This window comes from Solanum dulcamara, chromosome 7, assembly GCF_947179165.1.
Source record: "Solanum dulcamara chromosome 7, daSolDulc1.2, whole genome shotgun sequence".
NCBI classification, from domain to species: domain Eukaryota; kingdom Viridiplantae; phylum Streptophyta; class Magnoliopsida; order Solanales; family Solanaceae; genus Solanum; species Solanum dulcamara.
In genome coordinates, this window is record NC_077243.1 from 3329812 (window position 1) to 3353351 (window position 23540).

At 32.0% G+C, this 23540-nt stretch overlaps 4 protein-coding genes across 4 annotated transcripts; 1 reads left to right on the forward strand and 3 right to left on the reverse strand.

The window, feature by feature from the left end:
* Nucleotides 1–331: 331 nt before the first annotated feature.
* LOC129894947 (aluminum-activated malate transporter 9-like) lies at nt 332–5925 on the reverse strand. The gene is made up of 6 exons (XM_055970543.1): nt 5439–5925; nt 4123–4260; nt 3750–4019; nt 3490–3626; nt 3261–3407; nt 332–1488 (listed from the first exon to the last, which is right to left on the reverse strand). Exons 1-6 carry the CDS (start codon nt 5815–5817, stop codon nt 751–753), a joined length of 1809 nt encoding a protein of 602 aa, XP_055826518.1. The 5' UTR covers nt 5818–5925; the 3' UTR covers nt 332–750.
* A 5175-nt stretch (nt 5926–11100) lies between these two features.
* On the reverse strand, nt 11101–13142 carry LOC129896834 (uncharacterized). The gene is made up of 3 exons (XM_055972813.1): nt 12543–13142; nt 12204–12285; nt 11101–11504 (listed from the first exon to the last, which is right to left on the reverse strand). Exons 1-3 carry the CDS (start codon nt 12552–12554, stop codon nt 11242–11244), a joined length of 357 nt encoding a protein of 118 aa, XP_055828788.1. The 5' UTR covers nt 12555–13142; the 3' UTR covers nt 11101–11241.
* A 611-nt stretch (nt 13143–13753) lies between these two features.
* LOC129896833 (non-specific lipid transfer protein GPI-anchored 10) lies at nt 13754–15253 on the forward strand. The gene is made up of 3 exons (XM_055972812.1): nt 13754–14137; nt 14417–14491; nt 14591–15253. The coding sequence occupies exons 1-3, from the start codon at nt 13804–13806 to the stop codon at nt 14734–14736; spliced, it is 555 nt and encodes a 184-aa protein (XP_055828787.1). The 5' UTR covers nt 13754–13803; the 3' UTR covers nt 14737–15253.
* Nucleotides 15254–17715: 2462 nt separating this feature from the next.
* LOC129895144 (uncharacterized) lies at nt 17716–19122 on the reverse strand. Its single transcript, XM_055970803.1, has one exon. The coding sequence runs from the start codon at nt 18622–18624 to the stop codon at nt 17887–17889; it is 738 nt and encodes a 245-aa protein (XP_055826778.1). The 5' UTR covers nt 18625–19122; the 3' UTR covers nt 17716–17886.
* Nucleotides 19123–23540: the final 4418 nt, after the last annotated feature.

The window sequence follows — 23540 nt, forward strand, 5'->3', positions numbered from 1 at the left end:
TTTTGAAGAAAATAAGTGAGTTTTTTTTACATATTTTTTTGTGTTTGGTAGGTATGTAAGTAAAAAGTTATTATCTTAAAAGTATTTATATATAATCTAGACAAATATTATGAAAGGTGAAGATAGGGCTAGGAGTATGGGGGTGGTGGGATGGAGCATAAGGGGAAGATGAGATATGATGGAGGGTGAGAGGGAAGACGCAAATCAATGTGAAAATGTTATTTGTAGAACTTATTTTTTCTATTTTCACTGAGAAAGTCATTTTCCTCATCTTTAAAAAAACTTATTTTTCTATAGAAAATATTTTTCAAAAATTTAAACTTACCAAACATATGAAAATTGACTGAACACACCCATAAATCATAATGATCACTTCTTCAATTCACCTTAGAATGTACGAACTACAATAAAAACAATTTACAAATTATAGTAAACAGATGTATTTCAATGTACATTTGTTCTGCCTACATTTACCGTTAGACCTTAATGCATTGGAGCCCAGAACACTTTGCTAAGTAAAATTTTAGCCCAATACATTTATAGCTATATATTGAAAACAAACATGCAGGAGAAGTTGTCCAATTCAAATGTTTGATACTTTTCAGAGTCAGGATTATATAATCTGTGTTGCATTTCCAAACCGATTCGAGTTCCCGGTTGTGTAAGCTGCTATAACATCTTATCTAACAGACCATGTAATATAGCTTTTCTATACTCTTCTGCCTTTGCATGGACAAGAAGGATTGTCCTCTAAACTGGTAAATTGCTCTCTCTTTTCCAAAACTTTATACACCCTCTTAACCTGGACCACATGCCAACTTTCGGCGATGCTTCAGACAAATCCATAGGTTCCTTAAATTTTGCTTTCTCACTTAATTCTTTGAATGAGTCTACTACGTTTTGAAGTCTTGCAACAAATTCTATGAGAAGGGATGTGAACGTTGCTAAAGACAAAGCACTGGCACTTTCATATGTCTTTGATTCTTCTTCTTCTTCGTTCTCTTCCACCTCCTTTAGTGCATCATTATCTTTAGGCAGAGAATGTGTTGTCCGGCATTTTGGTTTCTCCACCGCGTTTTCTGGTATTACTCCTGCAGTTTGGTTGTCATTACTAGCCAAGTTACACGAACTATTATCCCAACTTTTTGAGGTAAGGATGGAGTCGATGTTGATGACTGTTTCACTTTGAGACCTGTGATGTTGAAAGGAGTTTCGGTCCTCATCCATGCTTACAAGCTCATGGGGAATATCCACCACTGTGGCTCGTGTTCCAATTTCCCAGTTTTCAGCATTGACGAAAAGATAAGATTTCCGATCCACCTTTTTTTGCAACTCTTCTGCTGCTTCATGCACTTCATAGAGAATGTCCACTGACCCCAACTTCTCCATCTTTTTCACTTTCTCCCCAAGTTCTCTCAACACTTTGGCACTTGCTGTACCTACTCTCTGAAGCTCATTACGGAAAACCTGTCTTCTTTCGGCAGGCGCCTGCATGTGAAAAATATTTGGTAGTCATTTTCTCTGATAAAGAGGTCATAGCATTACCAAATAAAGTGGTATAACTGAGACATCTGAATATGCAAGCTCTTGAACCAAACAATATTAAACCAATAAATAATGCATATATAGCAGCAACTTAACTTTTTTTCCCCTTCCTTTTGTAATGGTGGTGTCCAGGTTTAGACATTCAACTCGACTATCACACCAAATACCTACTGGCTGCTACCTCCCATCAGAAGTTACCGGGTAACTCTGTCCACAGCTTGAGCAACAACTTAATTTTATAACTAAGATGATTTACAACGAGGGAATACATGACATGCTTCCTTAGATTGTAATACTGCTGAACATGTTATGTCGGTGCCTCACTTTGGCTGAAAGGAAATGAAGACATTCCAACATTTATTTCATCTATCTGCATACATCTCCTCACAGTTCCAGTAAAAGGGGAGCAAAAAATAGCATCGGTCAGTAATGGATGAATGATTAGAAAAAAGGTTTCCTGTCATCTAGTCCCCTTGATGAAAACTGCAGCATTGCACATGCTGCGAGCATTACCATGTAAATTTGCTTTTACAGATATTTTTCCTTCATTACAATTGAAAGGAAAAGCATTAAAAATAAGAACCACATACACTCATAAATATGAAAACTGAGGAATAACTTAGATTCTTCTAGCTAAAATATCAGAGGCACATAACTACAGGAGAACTTTTAAATAAGGGTAAGCAATGACTTCGAACTAAATAAGGGATTTTACTCAATAATAAGTGATGCATTTAACAGAGCACACAAAATTTTCAGAGTTACAGAGAGATGTCCAAAAACAAGGGGTGTCAATTTAACAATTCAGGCAAGAACAGTCATACGTATTGCTTCTCCACCAAATAGCAACAATAATTCTTTACCTAATCTTTTTCAAGCATAGCGGTTAAGTGTGCACCAAGTGATAATAAGTCATCAAAGAATTTAGTTACACTCAGTGAGTACTCTGCCTTTCAGGGTTAATTTTTCCACAGAGAAAAGGATGCCCTAATTTAGCACCCCTGTTTTGTACATTTATAAAAAGATGGTAAGTTTTGCATGGAACAAGCTCCGTTATTCACTTCCATGTTTGATGATGGTGAAGCAGAACCATTTTAAACTTTTTGTTACCGGAGAGATAGAGTACATGATCGATTTTTAAATAATTCATCTCCTAATGATAGTCTAACATGCATGCATGCCATTTATAATGCCAAGTTATATTCTCAAACAATGAAGGACCCTAATACAGATTTTAATCTTAATATATGATTGTTCTGAAGTATATACACCTATTACAAGTATAATAAGTTTGGCTCAATTCTATACATGACAACAACCATAGGCTGCATATTATCAGGGAATAGAAGAGCTAAGAAACTTCAATTTTCAATTTTCCCTCTAGTACTTCATGCGCTGACCAGTAAATTAAGTGAATATAATTATTACACAGGGACACAGCATAACTATGATTAGTACTGCAAGCAATTGCTAGCAGTTAACCCCTCCCCCCCCCCCTTTCAGAAGCAAAAAAGAATCGATAAAAGTTTTTATGCACAAGTTTCAGTGAAGGGGTCTATGAATCGTTATAAAACTGTTTCCAGAGAAATTTTTTCACTGGCTAGGAGAATAAGTAATCTAGCGATAAAAAATGAATATGGTAAGAGAATACTATATGATGCACTCTACAAACTCAGGATTAGTAGGAAAGTTGGAAAAAGGAGTAGAGAAATTACCTGTATTTCAGATAGTATACAGCCGTGCAGGGCCATAACCATGAAAGCGCAATACCTTAATGCACCGCTAACTTTGACATAGTTTTTCCAAGGATATTTAATCATCTTGTATGGACCATGGGGTGGCTCCCAGATTGCAAATGCTACCTGCGGCATCAAAGTAAGGACATCTGGCTAGCGAAATTTTGAGAAATTACAAATATATGTGCAAGAATGTTTAAGCACATACCAGAGCTTCCTCTTGGCTTATAGATTCTACTGCTGATCTATAGCCATTGTAAATTGGATCATCAGCTGCTTGGTAAGTAAGAATTTTTGAAGGGATTCTCTTACATTCGACACAGTTCAGATATTCACTGATACAACCTGCAAAGATTTCAATTTCACCAACCACGGAAAGAGGAAGTGGAGGGGTAGGGGTCTTTAGAAACAATTTAATTCTAAAATCCCATCTCGAGAAAGTAACAACCATCTCATAGGTTGAATTACCTTCTAGTGAAGTTGCTATATTGATGAAATTCTTCACCACCAGATTGTGAAGATCCTCACCAGCCCAGATGGGATATACACATATGTTCACAGCTAAAGAAACACTAGCACCGAGTGCAATGAGCAAAAACCGACTTACAGCTGTTTGAATAAATTCTCTTGTGTGATAACCAGATACCATGATGAAACAATACGTTATCAGGAAAACTCGGAAACCATATTCATAGGGCTTCATTGCCGGGTACTGTTTTGCATATGTAATAAAAAAACCTATAAACGCCAAACAAACTGCAGTCAGCAAGGTACAAATATAACAAAGAGATGAACATCAATTCACACATATAAGTCATGAGTACTGACAGAAAAATCAGACCTGTTATGAATATACCAATGACTATAACAACTTCTTCCCAGTCTCCGGCCAACTGAGACAATTCAGCCATTGCAAGAGCAAGTCCTCCAGCTGATAGTGTCCCAAGCCCACGATTAAACCCTTTGCTTAGAGTGGCTCCTGTGGACAGTTCAAAACATGTATCTGTATAAAAAGTATTCATACAAAGCTATACAGAAAACAAATAAAGCAGTAGCCAGGGGTTGAAAGGTACAAAATGCAAACAGAAATACTAATTATACTGTGGCAGATATGGGTGTACAATGATAACTAATGAAATTTCTCAGCTAAAATGCTTCCTGCTTGCAATAATAGTAACCACCAATGGAATACATTGAAAAAACTAGAAAAGATAAAATGAAATAAAACGAAAGCATTTATCACATGTGCAACAGGTTGTCCCATGCTTTTGTAAAACCATATGTATACACAAAACCAGAAGCATAAACAAGGAAATTTTCTTTTGTTGAATCTGTTGGGAGTACACTTGGAGAAAGAAGGGTGAATACTGACTGCCTAGTAACCGCAATTGAGGATGCCCGCAATACTATTTCCTCTTTTAGGTCAATATCCCTGCGTGAATCTTGTATGCATTATCACCTTTTCAGTAATTCATTTTATATTGAAATCATAACCACTCCTTAATAACCGAAGTCACCCTTCCTTTAGAAATCAGTCTAATGCTTATATCCCCCAAAGAAATCATATTTAGCAATAACTTTGCTTGAAAACTAAATTGATCTGTATGTGAATCATCCTAAGCAGGACAAATTTATATACAGAGGAAGAAACCCCACCCCACCCCTTGGTCATTCTCCCATTCTAACTTAGTTTTCATAAACAAGATTGTATAAGCAGCCACAAAATGCATAATAATTTTTTTTTTAAAAAAAAAACAGCCACTAAATGGAAACTAAAAGTTGATATAATAATCCATCTCTCAGAAGGCTCCCTCTAAAAATAACACGCAGACACTAATAAATGGAAAAGGAACATTGCTCATAAAAAGGCCACAAAAAAAGTTCACACATGTCAATCTTTAATCCCAAAAATGAAAAACAAAAAAATGTTTGGCCCTACTTCTATCTGGGAAACTTGTATCTATTTATTTAGATTAAAAAATCGACTTGTTCAAAGCTTTTAAGTGCTCTTTTTTCTCTACAGTTACAATGAGTAAAAACATATCTTCTTTCGAATTAGCACTAATGTTAACATCTTTCAGGCATACATTTATCAAATAACTGCACAAAATAGACAAACAGAGAGTAACAGGAAAAGGGAAAAAGTACAACACATACCAATACTGAACTCGAAAACGACGACGACAGTAAGAATTGCCCATACAGAGTATTTACTGAGCTCTTCAACCGGCTCCTTAAAAAAGATTAACAAAGATATGAGCATCAATGCCAAACCCATCTTCGCGGAGAAGATGATCTTTCTCGGGTCGGTTCGACCCATCTCCATCGCCTTCACGTATACTCTTTTCCAATCCTTCCATAGCTCAGAAAACTTCTCCCGGAAAGAAGAACAACACCCAGAAGTTTCTTGGTAATCAAGATTGTGCCGGAAACCAGGTAATTCAGTGTAATCAACACCGTTGCATGAAGAAAGAAGCCTTTCTCTTACTCGTTTGTCATCAAAACTCTTCCTGAAGGAGCTCAATTTCCTCACCATTCTTCTTCTTCTTCTTCTTCCGGTAATATGGGCATAGAAAGTCTAGAAAACTGAGCAAGTGTGCCCGGAGAAAAGCGAATGAAAAAAGAATTTTTTATGTCGACTGTTTACCTTAAACGACGTTGTAATTGGTAACCCTTATTAAGCCGCGTGGAAATTGGTAGGACCCGACTTTTCTCTTTCCAACGAATCAGATATTGGGCTGCTCCTGTGGGGGCCCATGTTTGGAAATTTCGTGAAATAGCTACTCTTTTTCCCGTTCCCTTGTCTTCTTTCTTACTCCTCCTCGTATTAATTGTATTAATTGTCGACGTTATTATAAATAATTATTTTCAATTGCTTGTTCATTTATAAAATTAATTAATTTTTTTGTTGTAATTAATTCTTTTCAAAAAAAATATAAAGAGTTTTGTATGATTTTAATTTTTTTTATTTAAGACGTATATTAGTAAAACTATTCTTTTTATTTATGACTTTTTAAGAAGCGTGTAAAAAAATAACTAATATGAAATAGAAGGAATACCTTTCTTTTTTTTTCTGAGAAAATTTAGTAAATAGTGCTACTATTGCATAAATTTTGCAAAACTAGCGAAATTTTATTATAGATCAAGACATAGCAATATTTTGATTTCAAAATATAGCAAAATACATGTATGTGTCTGAGCAGTGGTGGCTTATATTTTTAGATACACAAACACATGTGTATAAGTGTTTATATGCTATAAAATTACATAATCTCATTATGTTATGCAATTTTTTTCAAAAGTACCACTATAAAAAGTAATATATGGATCGAGATCACTAGTTCAAATAACTTTTCCTTTTCTTTTGATAGTAGTAGAAATTGATTTCTTGCTGTCTCTTTTCAATTTATAATATTTTAGATGTTTCAAAACATTTATCACTATTTTCTTAAGTATTACATGTATTCATTTTTCACTATCCACTAGCCATATATGTATATTGCTCCCTTCATATAATAACTGTTTATTAATTGGGTTACCATAAAATAACTATAGTTAAATTTGTTTGCACTAATCAGAAACTGTCAATTTAATTGAGGCACACACTTATTCTGTGTGTCTTCTAATATATATATATATATAGTTTTACCTTTTCGGCAAACAAAGGTCATATATACAACAAACATCGAAGGCAGCAATATGTAAATTTTGAGTGCTATTAATAATGAATAATCAAACCACCATATAAATGATTGTTGGGCAATCCTCTTTCGTAGGCACGTCTTTCGGGAAAGTTATCAACTTGATGACATATGAGTTCTAATTATGAATGATAGTATATAACTTATAAGATACTAAACATATATAGTTGATCACAATGCATTATGGAATTGAATCTTGAATAGTTGATCACAATGCATCAATCTGGTGACCACTTAATTCATCTTTTCTAAAACTTTAATGACCATGAATTATCTTGAGAATTTGTATGCTTATAATATGTTAATTTGAGATACATAAATTGACACTTTGTCCTAAAGTATATCCTTAGCCGCATTTTTTCGCATTATATTATTCTATTTTGAGGATGGTAAAATTAGTTCATGATAAAAATATAATCCGTCAAATTTGCCTAAGTTTGAGTTGTTATTAATTAGCTCATTTAGTATTTCAGCCCAAATTTGTCCACAAATATAGAGCTAATTAACCTAGAGAAATCCTATCAAAGTATTTTCGGGAAAAATATTTTTATTATTTGATATGTTGTATAAAGTCATAACAAAAAATAGTTTTATTAGGTACACTAACAAATTACTATAAAAGAGCCAATTAAAAATATTTATGACTTAGTAAAAATTAGACGAGTTGGATATATTATGACCCACATTTTTATTTATTTGGCTCAATCCGTTTTAGCCCAACTGACTTTTGGATGAATGAACAACATACTCATTAATTAACTTAATCGAATTTTGATAATCCTCTCAAACTCAATTTAACTCGTCCACTTGACAATTTTAATTGCACCAATATCTTCATGACCATTTTAATCTATATTAGGAATGATAAAATTAGCCATGCAAACATGATTGCCTTAGACCGTTATGCGTCAAGTTTAGGTGGATTAATGTTTCATTTACTAACTTATTTTTATCCGTTTAAATTTAATTCAATCCGTGCATTTAGAACCTTTAATCTCCCCATTAGTACATAACACGATGTTTCACACTTGGCCTTTGGATAAGTTGAAAGCCAGACAAGAAGATACTGTATGTTACTTTTTACAATTCATCTTCTTCTTTTTTTAATTATATATTTGTCACCAAGTACGCCATAAAGAGAGGTTGGTAATTCTATTTTTATCACTAGTACGAACGTTAGGAAAACTCCTTATTATATGTATTTTTTAAAAATAAAAATAAAGTAGATGGTAGGTGTTGGTTTACTTGTTTCCTGGACCGTTTCGATCATAAAACTACTAAAATAATTATTTGGGTTCCAAATTTTTTACGGCCTCAAATTTTTCCATATATATATATATATATTATTTGTTTACTTTATTTAATGTGGAGGTCGTTGTAATAATTGAGAAATTGAATAATATTTAATTAATTATAGCATTTTTTTTTACATGACTACCTATTTTGTTAAGTTATTTATTTTTTGGTGGTTATCATGAACCACATTACAATTCTTACATTTACCTTTTTTATTCTCCAATCAATTTTATTATCTCATTATTGAATATTTTAACGTCTACCAAATGATCAAACATTTTGTATTACGCAAAATCAAGTTTCAACCCAAAGGAAACTTAATCGCCAGTAGGGGTGTACATAGATCGGGCTGGTTCAGATTTTTTACAAACCAAACCAAACCATTTGTGTCGGGTTATTAAATCTATAAACCAAATCAAATCAATAAAAGTCGGGTTTTTCAATATTAATTTTTCTCGGGTTTTCGGGTTTTTTCGGGTTTTTCGGATTTCTCAGTTTTTTTTGGGTTATTCGGATTTTTCATAGTATCTAATAAAAAGCATAGAGCAGTGCTTCTTAAAAAGAGTTCTAGTACAAAATATCAACATATAAGATGGACGCAGAATACTGTTTGAAGTTTTAACTTTATAAGATGAGCTTTTTTTGTATATTATTTAGATGGGCTTCTCAAGTCCAAATATAAATGTAAGAAAGAAAACAAAAATTATAAAAAAGAATTAAAAAACATTTATAAATTACATTTTAATAAATATATTTATGTATAACATAATTTAAAAGTAGTATATCTATAATTGGGTCGGTTTGGGTTCGGTTTGACTTTTTTTAGTTAAAACCAAACCAACCCTATAATGGTCGGATTTTTTTTTTCAAACACCAAACCAAGTCAAACGAAACCACTAGTCGGGTTTTTTTTCCGGTTTGGTTCGGTTTGTTGGTTTGGTGCGATTTATCGATTTGCCCTGTACAGCCCTAATCGCCAGCGTGCAAAGTTCTAAATCTTATGCCGACATTCCTATGTTTGATTAAGGCTTAATCCATACCCGCTTCTTAAATATATTAGGATATGCCATTTACTCAAATTAATATATATTTTAACTGAACACTCAACGCACATCAAACATGTGACGAACACATTGAAATTTAGTTGATTTTATTATTCGATCTTCTAATAACTTCAATTGGAAAAAAAAAAACATACATGTAATTTCTTATTAATCTGACGTCAATAAGTAAATAAATAAACTAATTAAGTTCATTTTTATTTATAATTGTGGTGTCAACCTTATCAATTAATTTCATGTGATATCTGTCACCTTCCATCAGTAATGGATATCAGGTGACTTTGTCTATCAAAATTGGAACAGATGGGAAGAAATCACTACACTCTCTATTCCATATTAAGTGATTGTTGGACTTTTTTTCAATGTTCAAAATAAGCAAATTGTTCAAAATTCAAGAGAATTATTGAAAATTTCTTTCATATTTGCCCCTCATTTACATTTTGTAGATGATAATTTCAAAAGTGTTAATTGCTCATATTTATGATTTTGCTTTAAATTATTTATATTTTTAAAAATAATTTGAGAATAACTAAAAGGACAAAAGTGAAAAAGTGGTGTTCAATTAATGTTCTAAACTCTTTTTCTTAATAGGTGTGCATTGTCTCACAAATTCATTTAATATGAAATAGAGATAAGTACTGTCACTGTAAAAAAAAAATTACACCAAAGACAATCAAGTAATTTTAAAATTAAAATTTAGAAAAAGATAATAAAAACAATCAGAGTCCTAGCTATATTAAAAAAGGACAGCCCGGTGCACTTAAACTCCCGCTATGCGCAGGGTCCGGGGAAGGGCCCGACCACAAGGGTCTGTTGTACGCAGCCTTACCTTGCATTTCTGTCAGAGGCTGTTTCCAAGGCTTGAACCCGTGACGTCCTAGTCACATGGCAACAACTTTACCAGTTACTCCAAGGCTCCCCTTCAGAGTCCTAGCTATATTCTAATCAATTTTTTTATTGAGTAATATTGTTTCTTTTTCTGGCGTAAATCAAATCTTGTCCCTTAATATCATTAAGGAGTTAATCAAATATTTAAGTTTTCATTTTTATTTTAAAGATCGTCACTATTAATGAAGTAATCATTAAATGCATTAGATATTATGAATAATTTTTTAACGCTTTAATTATAGTTGATCTTAAGGAGTGATTGGATTCACTAGTACACATTACTTTGTAATTATTATTGTGATTGCTATATAAACAAATTTCAATTTTTTTTCTATTTAGTTGACAAGGCATAAATAACTTCAAATATTATATATAAAACTTGCATTCATATTTTGAAGTGTATTAAGTGTTTGCATTAAAAAGATCAAAGGCATACAAATTACGAAGAGAGTTAAAGAAATAATATAGAAGGGGGGGTTGGAGGATAGAGAAAATAATTATAGTGCTTAATTTTAGATTATTTTTTTTTGGAACAATGGGTAACTAATGCTTAATTTTAGTAAGAGGAAAAAAATTTGGAATGAGTGGATAACCTGCCATAGTAGGTAAATTTACATGATGGTGTAAAGAATTTTTTATACCAAAGGTATATATCATTTAAACTCAATTATTAATAGAAGCAGTTTTTAAGTGAAGGTTAAAATAATCGTTTAATATTTAAAAGATATTTTGATAATTCAACTTTTGAAATTTATGATGATATATAACTTTCTATAATGATCATCAAATTTGGTACTATAGAAAATAAAATAGATGAGCGGCTTATACCAAGTTAAAATGCAGTCTAATATTTTTTTTAAAAAAACTAAAAATCAATTAAACTGTCAAAGTGTCCATCCACAATAAATCAATAATTATACAAAATGGAATGATCTAAATCCAGTAGGGCACTAGAAATTATAATTCTAAGAAGAAGAAAAAAGTGATTACAAAGAGACAATTATATGTTTTTGATTAGCGGTAAACTTGAAAGTAGGTGTGTGGTTGTGGATTTTGTGATGTTACATAAGTTTCTGCTTCAGCTTGGTTGTCACAAGAAGTTATTAAGGGCATTTGCTCTTCCTTTGGTTCATCGTTGCCACTCAAATCTTGTATCTCCAATATTTCAACCCTCCTATTTGTCTTCTTTCTTATTTTGATGGCCACATCTTGTGGTATGAAATTCCCACAAACAATTACTCTGCTGTGATTTTTCTCTATGAATCTTGTCTCCAGCTCTTCATTCAAAACATTTCAACTCAATTCAGAGTCTTTCTAATAAACTTAATCGAACTTATAGCATGTTTGACTAATCTTACAATAGTATGTTTACTTTGAAAAGATTTTTTTTTTAAGTCAACAATAATAATATAATATATTCACTGTAATTTTATATGACGAGGGTAGAGTATGCGCAAATTTTAATCGTAACTATTTCATAGAGATAAATAGATTATTTCCGATAGACCATTGGCTCGAATAAAACATTTTTAAGCAATTTGGAAAAGGAAATTCAAAAATGAAAGCAGTAACAATAATAAAATAACGTGAAATGAAGAGTACCACACAACATACACAGAGGAAAGAGAAGTAATAAATCACTTCAAAAAAATTACTTTTGAAGAGTAGCAATTTGTGTTTAGCTAATCTTATAAAAAACATTTTTCTCAGTTTTAGAGCAGAAATTTGAATTTGGTCAAAATTCCAAACAAACTTATGGAGAAAAAATTACTACTTTTCTTCAACTTCTTAAAAACATCTTTTGCTAAAGTACTTATTTTTTTCCTTAAAAGATTTGGCCAAATATCTCAACGTCAACTCTTTAAAATATACACTTTCAAAGAAAAATAAGCAGTTATAACTTTCTAGGAGGTGGGCTAAACATGCTAAATATAAGACTAAAGATAGCAGCTTTTAAGAATCATATGGTTAATTACCTGGTATTGTGAGAAGTGCCCGACTTACTTTCATGTAACATCCTTTGCAGTCTATGTTAATCCTCATCACCATGCAACACAACTGCAAAGAATGCGGAGAGAAAAAGGGGAAATAAATCAAGAGCCAGAGGCGGATGCAATCTTTGTGTAACGAATTCAACTGAATCTAATACTTTTAACACCGGACATAGATATATAATTGTAAAAAACACACTAAAATTTTCAACAAATGGTAAATTTTGATCCCATATTTTCAAAGGTACAATGAGTTCATCACGCGAGAACGTATAAAGTCTAAATCATAGATTCGTTTCTATCAATTAGCGAAAGATATTTTACCTTCTGAGTCATGAAGAAAGGAAGATTTTTCTATGTGCTAGGGAGGCAATGATGGAATTCTATGAATTGGAAAGATTATGGATTGTTCATTTATTTTTTTTGCTGTCTTATTGACTGATTGGGAATCTGATTCCTGCCTAACAAGCATTTAGACATTTTTGGTGGTTAATTTGTTCATTCACTATTCTTGACTTCTCCTATTATTGTTCTTATACAAACATGCCTCGTGGCCGTCGTGGGAAAAGCATCACTTTGTTTTTTAAAAAAAAGCCTATATATGTTTGCAATTAAAGGCATCTCCTTTTTGATGTCTAAATATTCTTATTCTACAGTTGAAACTCTTCCCTTCCCCACACTTTTATCCTTCCTTCAAGAATCTATATTTTCAATTCCTTAGTTTTTAGCAAGTTAGCATAAAAAGTGAGTGAATCTATTCTTGATATTTTTACAATTATCTTAGTTCTTGGTGCTATCCACCTCAGACTTCAATTCGAATAGAGACTTTTTTGATGAAGAAATGAACAAGGGTAGCTGCTACATGGATCCCTATGAGTTACGCATCAACTATATAACTTATTCATTACAAACCATCTAATTATTCGATTTTTTATGCTTAATAAAATGGAATCTTACTATTTATGAAAAACAATTCATTTCTACTCACCCCCAAAAGTTTTTCGTATAGAGGTAAATAACCATCTCGATAAGATATTATATTCTAGTCGCCACTATAATTGGCGGAAATTAACTGGCTGCTACATCACTAAGAAAGTAATTAGGACGGGATTTGATTATCATTATTGTCAATTTGTCATAATTAATTATTGTTCTGTTATCTTGAGGTGCTATATACTTTATGTATGATCCACTCCTTTTTTTCAATAATGATTGACCCCAAATAATGCTAATTATGTGAAGGTAGTGTGATAGATGCCATCATAAGCTGTCTTTTTTTCTTTTCTTTTTTTGTATATTTGTCTCAAGGTAATAATAAGTAAAATAATGACACATTTTCTGAATGATAAAAGCATGGAGCATCTTTATCATAACATTTGGTTCTTTGACTATGGAGAGATGAAAATTAAGATTTGTGTGAATGTATGGTAATTAATTTGTTGTTTCCACACTCAATGTATGCTGCACTTCACACTAAATTGATTCACTTTCTCCATTTAAGAGTCCATTCAGTAATTGAAAACCAATTTCAGCTACTTATTCTAATTTCTTTAGTAAAGAAAAAGAATACTAAAGTTTTCACAGCATGGCTTCTACTACTGTTATTATTTCACTTTTATTTGTGCTTGTACCTACCACCCTTTCACAGACATTTGGTAACTTACCTGCAGGCCCCACCGTGTCGTCGTGTGGGCCACTACTACTTCGATTGGCTCCATGTGGACCGTTCGTACAGGGCGCATCAACTTCACCGACCGAGCGGTGTTGCAGCAACCTCAGGCAACTCTACATCCAGCAACCAGGTTGCCTTTGCCTGTTGCTTAATCAAACTGGAATCAGCACTCTTCCTATCAACACAACATTAGCACTTCAATTGCCACTTCTTTGTAGTATGCATGTTGACAGCGATACCTGTTCAGGTATGTAACAATAGAGATCAATGTTAGGAAAAAAAAAAGAAGGGAAAATTTCAAAAATGTACAGCCCAACATCAAATATTAAGCCACATATCCCAATATACAATATTAATACAACATTATACCTGGGAGAAAGCATTAAACATAATGTATCGATCTTGTATAAAAGTATATGAAAGGTGTTTACACCAGTATGGGCTAAATCAGGTAAAAAAAGACAGAGAGCGTAATCTTCTATAAAGTTCAATGTGCTAATAACTCATCCAAATTCTGTATTTTTAGTTTCTGAAGGACTGGCTCCTAGGTCATCAACACCTCAAGTTTCATTCGGGACTAATAGCAATTCAACTGTTGCTGGTATGGTACATATTTATACTGTCTCAATGGTTCCAACACAATGTTTCTAGTTTCTACGTGTTTGTTCAAAGCTTTTGCCTTGTTTGTCTTGCCTTTCAGCTTCGCCGATGGTGACAGTACCACCTAAGACGCCCAGCATTTTGGGATTTGGCTTTAAAAACAGCTCTGCTGTAAACTTCCACGCGAAGGAGAGCTTGATGATCATCTCAGTACTAACTTCTTGGGGTGCATTCTTCTGGCTCTAGCCGTCGTTTCCATATTGTTTGTCAAGTCATTATTTAGACTAAAAGTTTAGCTCAGACAAGATATGTAGCAAGTAGAATATTCTTCAGTACATGTTGTTCTATCACAGATTAGTTTGTCCACATATTTTAAAAAACTAGTTATTCCCCTGACCCTTTTTCCAGAATCATATGCCAATTTAATAGCATATATATATGCTCATATGCCAATTTAATAGTACCAATGACTATTCCCAATGACATTTTAAGGACAATTATACTAGAAGTATTGGTGCCATATTCCCTTTGAAGTAGCCTAGAAAAGTTCAACTTCTATTTATTAATTTATCACAGAACAGAACAGGAAAGTCTCCTAGTTAGCCTTCCATTAGTGAAGCAAAACATCCACCCCTCCTACAAGCAAAGAAAAGAATAACACAGCATAGAGTTGGGTGTGGACTAGACTCAAAGGTTCCAGCTGTTAAACATTCACTAATCAAACTAAAAAGATACATTTTGAAGAATTTAGTAGCTCAGTCGGTTGGTTGGTTGACTATCTGATCTTTTCATCTTATAAATAAGGGTTCGATTGCCTATCATGTAATCCCCTTACCCTACCCCCAATTTTTTTGACTGAAGTCACATACTGCTCCTTAAAGTTGTCCGCATATTTCAGATACTTCAATCTAGCCTTGTTTCTATTGAACACTTTAATCTTAACAAATTTATACCTATTTAACACAAAATTACAATCAATAAAATGAAAAATATGCGTGTTTTTCAAACTCATATACACAACAAATACACCAATGAAATGATGACAGCTGTCAATTAGATTATTTTTTATAAAATACTCTATTTAAATAATCTAAAAAAAATCAGAATACAAAATTTTATTTTTGAAATAATCCACCCCCGCCATCCCACCCTTCCCTCGTTCTTCCTCTTCTCCTCAGACGTTACCATCGCCTCCACCTTCTTCTTCTTGTCAGACCTTGTTTTTCTTTTCACTGGGCAGCTGCGCCTCCATCTCTTTCTTCTTCTCCATTGAATCTTATCGCTTTCATTAGCGTCGATGATACACCATTGCTACCCACCTAAGCTAACCCTTCAGTTACCTTTCATTCTAATAGCATTAAAACCTTTTACCCATTGTCTTCATTTTCTTTTTACTAGTAATTATTTATCACAATTATAAGAAAAAATAATGGATTTTTGTTAAAAAAAATAATCAATTCATATTATTTTCATCGAAAACAATGGAGCTTTGCCAAAATATTTGAGACTATAATTAGATTCACATTTTAAAACAAAAAATGGAAAAGGCAGAAGAAAAAGAATTGGAGAGGGAGTGAGAAAGAGAGAGAGTGGGAGAGCAGAGAGTACAACCTCACAAGAAATTATGAAGATAAAAAAGACAGCAGAGAGTACATCATATGAATCTGCTACAACTAAACTCATTTCTAAAAACAATCACCTTGACACCATCCCCCGTCTTTCCCTTTTTAGGCACATTATTGCTATTCAAGAGAATGGAACGTATTATGTTTCAATATACCAACTAATATATAACATAAACTAACTAGTTACATATTCAAATGGTAAATGTTGAGATTTTGAGTGTCTGCTGATCCTACCTTCAATAAAAAAAGTTTTAACACGTATTGTCCGTTTCGGTCCATGAGGCCTCACAAATTTGTCCCTCGAGCTAGGTCATCATCAAGCCCAAAACCGCATTTATAATGTATCATGTAACTTGTGTTATGACTTACAAAGCCTTTACACATTCCTCTCTCATTTCGACTTAAACTAGTCTGAGGTATAATACACACACCCTTCTTTAAAAGCTTGTCGGACTTAAGTCTACTGGTCTTTCTTTGTCACGTCCCCTACACCATGGGCGTCACAGAAGTTGTTTTAATTGTTGGTGTAATACATCGATTAACTAAAGCGTGTAATTGATTTTTTAGGGCTAGTTCAGAGTGATTTGTGTAAATTATTAGTATCATAGTTACTTTTTCAACCAATGTATAACAAAACATTAGTTATATACATTCTATTTGAATATTAACATATGTATAAAAAGGGACGGAGCTAGCAAGGGCCAAGGTTCATCCGAAATTTCTTTTGGTGAAAATTACATCATCTATATACGATTAAAATTATTTGTTTGGTATATATAATAAATATTGAAATCCTTTTGATCTATTCAAGTATTTACTTTTTATTTTTCAATCTACCTTTATAAAAATTCTGACTTTATTGCTGTATAAAACTAATACATGGAAATTTATTTGTATTGATAATGCAAAGAATTTTTATGCATGCATTAAGATAATTAAGGATACTTGCCTTTTAAAATCTTTTTCGCTTTCTTGCCATCATATTTTTGAAGATTATTTCTATAAACAAGCATTTTTTAAAAGACATTATGTAATATATATTATTTTTAATATATTAAATCGAATAATACATAAGAAATAATCTCACAATCGCGGGACATTTATGTATCTAATTCTTCACCTAAAACTATCTTTAGCTTCATTTTCTGCATTCTTGTCCACCGCAAAGGCACATCTTATCCCGGAATAACGTCCTGCTATTTTACCCATCTCGTTCCTGTAGCATGTCATTTTCATCCTTTCCATTACCTTTGAATTATAACTCAGAATACTTCAAATCTTGCCCCTTGCTATGACTTGGGTATCACACAAATTATATGATTCTTTTTAAAAGAGATTAAAATTAGAAAAGTATCACAAAAATTATATGAAGGAATTAATATAAAAAGGAGAAACCGGCTTTAACATTCTTTTTTGTCGTCGTATTAAAAGAGAATTTAAAATGATTAATATTACAAAATAGGAAGTGGCCTCCGAGCTCCGGCTAGTCGTGTATAGATAACGCAGCTCGGATACGCAGAAATGCTATATGTTTGTTCTTACTTCTTTTGCTTCAATAATTAATGGCCTGATATTAATTCAGTTATCGAGAATTCAGATCTGAGTTCAAATGAGCTAATTTCCTTTAAAACTCCAATTTCTTACTCTGAAAACATTTGATCCTAAGTATGATTTCACATTTAGCTTCCTATTTATATCCTGTGCTTTCTGGTTTTCAGATGTACAAACTACGCTACCATTCACAAAACCTATAGGTAGAAGTTTCATCAGTTTATAGAGCTGGTAAGGATTCCTGTCGACATAAGTAATCGGACAAATCCGCTGGCTCCGGGTAATCAAACAACCCGCCCACCGTCACAAAGTCACCGTTGCTGTTACCGACGTCATTATCTCCTACCCTTGCCTCGTGGTCCATGCCGAAGTCGAACGTGTCATAATTAGGCATTTCGTCCTCAAATCCAACCATATTCACCAATTCAGCGGCCTCCGGCATGACGACAGGTTCGCCGTTAAACTGTTCGTCGGCCGGAGATATTGTGGGAGGTAGACCGAGCTCATCGTCCGAGGCTTCGAGGAGGTAGCCGAGGTCCGGTTGTGAGTCGCTGGATTCTGATGGAGTCAGATCAAGGACGGTCTGTGGATCTTGAAGAGGTGAGTGGTGAAGGATCTCCTCCTCAAAGCTCTTCATAACAGAGTCTAGATCCTGAATCTCCGGAGGGCATTCCGTTAGAGCGTCATCTAGGATATCCAATATATCTTCTCTTATCTGCTTAGCCTCCGGCGAATCCAGGTACACATCTGTTTGCACGTCATCCGACTCCGGCAAGTTCGAACGTTTGGGACTCACTCCCGACTCCGAGTCGACTCGGCTCAACTCGGACGAGTCGGGACCTGTCTCAACCTCTGTGTCAACTCGCTTGGACTCAGGCGAGTCACCAGCCGAGTCTAATCCTGACTCAAGTCGGGACCGCTTGTTACTGTTATTCTCAGTTTTCAACTCTTTTTTCATGATGTGAAATTTCTCCAAGGTTAAGTTGGTTATAAAATTCAGTATAGGACAATAGGATGATTAGAAATGAGATGGTGGGGACTTGTGGGGGAAACTACAGTAGGTCTAGTCTAGAATGAGAAAACGAAAAGATAAGTAGTAAAGCAAAATTTGAGTTGTTTGCTTTTGGTAGTTGCAAGTCCTTGTTTGCTCATGAGGAAAAAGAGAGAGAAAAGGAAAATTTGAGAAGCAATGAAGGATATGATGGAGGGGAAGATTGTTTATATAGTGGGAGAAAATACGAGGGGGTGAGGGGGCAAAGGGTGACAGTGATAAGATTTGATTTTGTGTGCATGAGAGAGAGATAGGGGAGGAGAGGAGACAAAAGATGCTGTTTTCAGGTTAAGATGCAAAGGTGTAGGGGAAGTGGAGGTGGCAATTATAATACAATCTAGAGTGCCGTTTGGCCAGGAAAAAAGAGTTTGTATTTTCAGAAGAAAAATTATATATCGAGGGTAATTTCAAATTTTTAAAAATCAAAAAAGTCATTTAATTAAAATTTATGTGTTTGACCAGTTGATTTAAACACTTTTAAAAACTCTTAAATAATATACTTCTAAATATATTTTTCTCTAAAATTTGTTTCAAAAACTACTTTTGCGGATAAAATTAATTTTTTAAATTTCTGAATTTTTTTTTTTATTAATCTTGAAAGTACTTATTTTCTCTTAAAAATTAAGTCAAATACCGTGTTTTTTAAATTAAGCATTTTTAATCTTCCAAAATTTGACCAAACAGCCATTCATATCAAAAGGTTTGAACATATGAATTTCTGATTAATTGCTATGTGACCAGGAGGTCACGGGTTCAAGCCTTGGAAACAGCCTCTGGCAGAAATGCAAGGCAAGGCTGCGTACAATAGACCCTTGTGGTCAGGCCCTTCCCCAGACCCCGCGCATAGCGGGAGCTTTAGTGCACCGGGCTGCCCTTTTTTTAGTATAAAGTTATTTCTGCTTAATTGCTGGTGTAGAAATCAAAAATTTCTAGGACTCCGAGGGTCGTTTCGTTTGAATATAAGTTATGATAGATAAGTTATGTTGGGATTAGTTATAATGAGATAAGTTATAATGATATGATTTTTTATTGATTGTTTGATTTTTGCATTCAAATAATATGCATAACATAATTTTTAAGAATAAGTTATTGGAAAAATTACTTGATTGAGTGCTTTTTAAAAATTAATTACTGATTTTAGCGATATTTTTTATTTATTACCATTTATAGCAATATATAGCAATATTATGATAAATCTACACTTGTATTAAAAGTGAATTATGCATACAATATAAATGTATTATAAGTGTTTTAAAATATATATTATGTTTGTGTAGTAAGAAACTAACATAATGTATTATAAATCTATTAAAATATATGATAAATGTATTATCCATCTATAAAACTTGTATTATATATGTTTTATAAATAGTTCTCTGCAATATGTATTAAAACTGTATTATAAATGTATTATAAGTGTTCAGTGAAATTATTTTTTTATTGCTATAAATGGTAAATATTTTCTTAATATTGTATATTTATGTAAGTTTCCCTAAGTTATTTGTGTTAAAAAAATACCCTTCATTCAAATAAACATTCATCTTAAATTTACTTTAAAATAAATCTTTCATTTTAAGTTTGATAAAATAAAATAGATTTTATTGTTGATGTCACTTCATTGCACATATCACTCATATATTATAAAATAGTAAAGTTATCTTCATTTTAATTGGTATAATAAGATACAAATTTTCAAGTGATTACAAGACTATTTAATTAAAAATATATAATTTAATAATGGAGTAAACATTTTAAAAGAAATCAAAATATAAATAAACATAAGGATCTGTTAAATAAATTTAACATATAATATATTCATAAATAAAAAAATATATTTATATAGTGTAATTTTTTAATGAAAATATATGTATAATCATAAATAAAGAGTAGTAAAGAATGTAAATGTTGTTATAAATGATATTAAAAATTATTTTAATACAAAAGTATGTAAAATTGATGTATGAACGAGGGTTTAAGGATAATTTTGTTATTTTATATTTTTATTTCGGGATAAGTTATTCCGGGTTTAGTATTTCACCGACGAGTAGGAATAACTTATCACAGTCATAATTATTAATCATGGGATAAGTTATTCACACTTTGTAACCAACACATGCTATTATGGGGTGCTAAAAATTTATCCCAGAATTATTTTGTGTTATCCACCATACCAAACGACCCCTAAAAGAGAAGTCCTATCTCGGTTTGGTTTGTTGGAGGCTATTTTATTCTAGATCCTAGTTTATGCCTATATAAAAAGTATTATATTTCCTTGAAAAAGCATCTTGAATATTCTGCAAATTCATGAAATATTCACATAAATCAGTGGAGATCGAAACAAATCTCTACGAGGTCCATATGGTCATAGTTCGAGAAATATGCCACTGACGGCCCTCGAATAACGATGAAAATCAAATTTAAATCATTTTAGTTTGAGAAATACACCATTCAGATAGAAGAATCAAGGGATATACATATTTGTATCCATATTGTTTATCAATAAAATTATGTTTCTTAATATTTTATTTGTGATTGCAATTTGTTTTCATCGTTTTTGTAAATATTGAAATTTTTTAGGATTCTACAAAGCAAGTCTTATTTAAGTTAGGATTATTTGAAGGTCACTCTACGTTAAACTCTAATTCATGCCTATATAAAAATTATTTTATTCCCTTTAAAAGTTATCAAATATTATATTCCCTTGAAAAGTTATCTTAAAAATTCACAAATTCATGAAATATTAATAAAGAGATCAAAATATGTCAAATTTTGATTAATAATCATGTACTTCAAGAAGATTCACATATTCTTTTATAAAGATCAAGCTCAAATAATCGTAGCTAGCTTGAGAAATACTCAACTAACGGCCTTCAAAGCATGATGGAGATCAAATCTAGAGAGAAGAATCAAGTGGAACAAACAGATTTGTATTTGCACATTATTTTATCAATAATATTTTTATTTGTTCAAATTTTATATCTGATTGATTTTATTTTTTATTTATTTATAATTTGTTGCAAATAGCTAGTACTAGCCATCAAAGGTTATGATATAGTGAATAGGGTTGCTTCTTACTTAATTAAAATTTTCGTGTTTAAACTTTAAATATAAAAAATTTCTTATTAAAAGTGTTATCCAATATGAATTTAAATTAATCCAACGGATGGAAAATCAAAACTAATTGTTAGTGCTAGTATAAAGTTTTTTCTTAATGGATGGAGGGAGAGTATTAGGAGGGAGAAAGCGAGGTTGGTTCATTATTTTAAATAGGTAATAATTAAAGGAGGTAAAGTAGAAAGGGAGGTGAGATGGAGTGATGTAGACAGGCGCGTGTTTGGCAGATTCCTTATTTATTAAGTCATTTTTCTCCATCCAAGCCTCCTACCATCACGTTTTCACGGACATTTTGCCTTGTTTTTCCTTTTTCCGTTTCCTTTATTTAGTTGGATTTGAATTCTCTTTTTTCCTGTCTCATCCATTTCTGGTGTCCATACGTTTTAATTATATTTTCAGTTCCGCATTTCAAGTCCGCCTCCGAGCCCACCCTTTTCGGAGGGAAAATATGTCTCTTCTCCCTACTTGTCCGTCCTCTTTCTGCAAGCTGCAGCTGGCTCCCACACCTTCATAATAGGTGCGTGTGTGGTTAGCAAGACCATCGCCAACCCTTTTTTAATTTACCCTATTTGTCGACTAAAATAGACAATGTTTTCTTCATGTCACTCCTTGCTGTTGTTTGGCTCTAAATTTTTAAATATTTTTAATAAATTATTTTTCTCATGTATTTGGCTATAAATTATTTTTCAAATTTTTCCCAAAATTACTTGGTACCAAATGCTAACTTTATTTCTCCCTTTGCTCTCCAATTATAGAGAGTTGAATAGTAATTTAGTACACTCTCTATTTTATTTTTTGATTACTTTTTAATTATTATATTATATTTCTATTATATAACATATTATAAATCATATAAGGTCATTAATTAAATCTCTAATATTCGTAATTATTTTTTAATATAATATAATATTTTAAAAAATATATTATTTAATATATACTACTTTCAACCGAATTAATAACGTTTCTAGTATTTTTTTTCAAAAAAAATCGTCACTTTAATTTTTGTCAAATATTTAAGTGATATAATTGAAAATTATTATTAATTTTTACTATGAAGAATACACAAAATTTAAATTACATGAAAAATATATAATTTTATATTAAATAAAATTTTTGAAAAGAATAAAATTTTATATTAAATAAAAATTATATATGGTGATTATTTGGAAAAAGAAAAAGCGAATCTATATTATGAAATAAGAAAATAAAACTGAAATAAAAAAATAATATAATATTAAAAAGAGAAAAAGTGATATTTTTTTACAAAGTAAAATATAAAATTCGGTTGGAGTTGGTTGTCTCTAATGTAAGAACTATATACTTGGAGAGTAAAACGGAGGATAGGGTTGAAGATGCTCTAAGATGTTTATAACTTAGTTATAACATTTCAAAAAATATTTGTTGAATAATAATTGTTACATATTTAATAAGTATAATTTTACAACTTAAATTTAAATAAAATGAGATAATTTCAGAGGTAAGATCTCTAGATTTGGCTCTATAATCTATAGTACTTGCCTCCTTATATGGCTTACGATATTACCCTGTAACCATTCTTTATAATATCTATTTATGAAGAAATAAATATAAAAAAAATAAATTTATCAAATCGTAATTAATTTATTTTTATTTTAAATAAATTTAAAGAATAGTTTGAAAAATTAAAATAAGAGAAAAAAGCATATTATTGGAAACCACGAGGAAGGTGA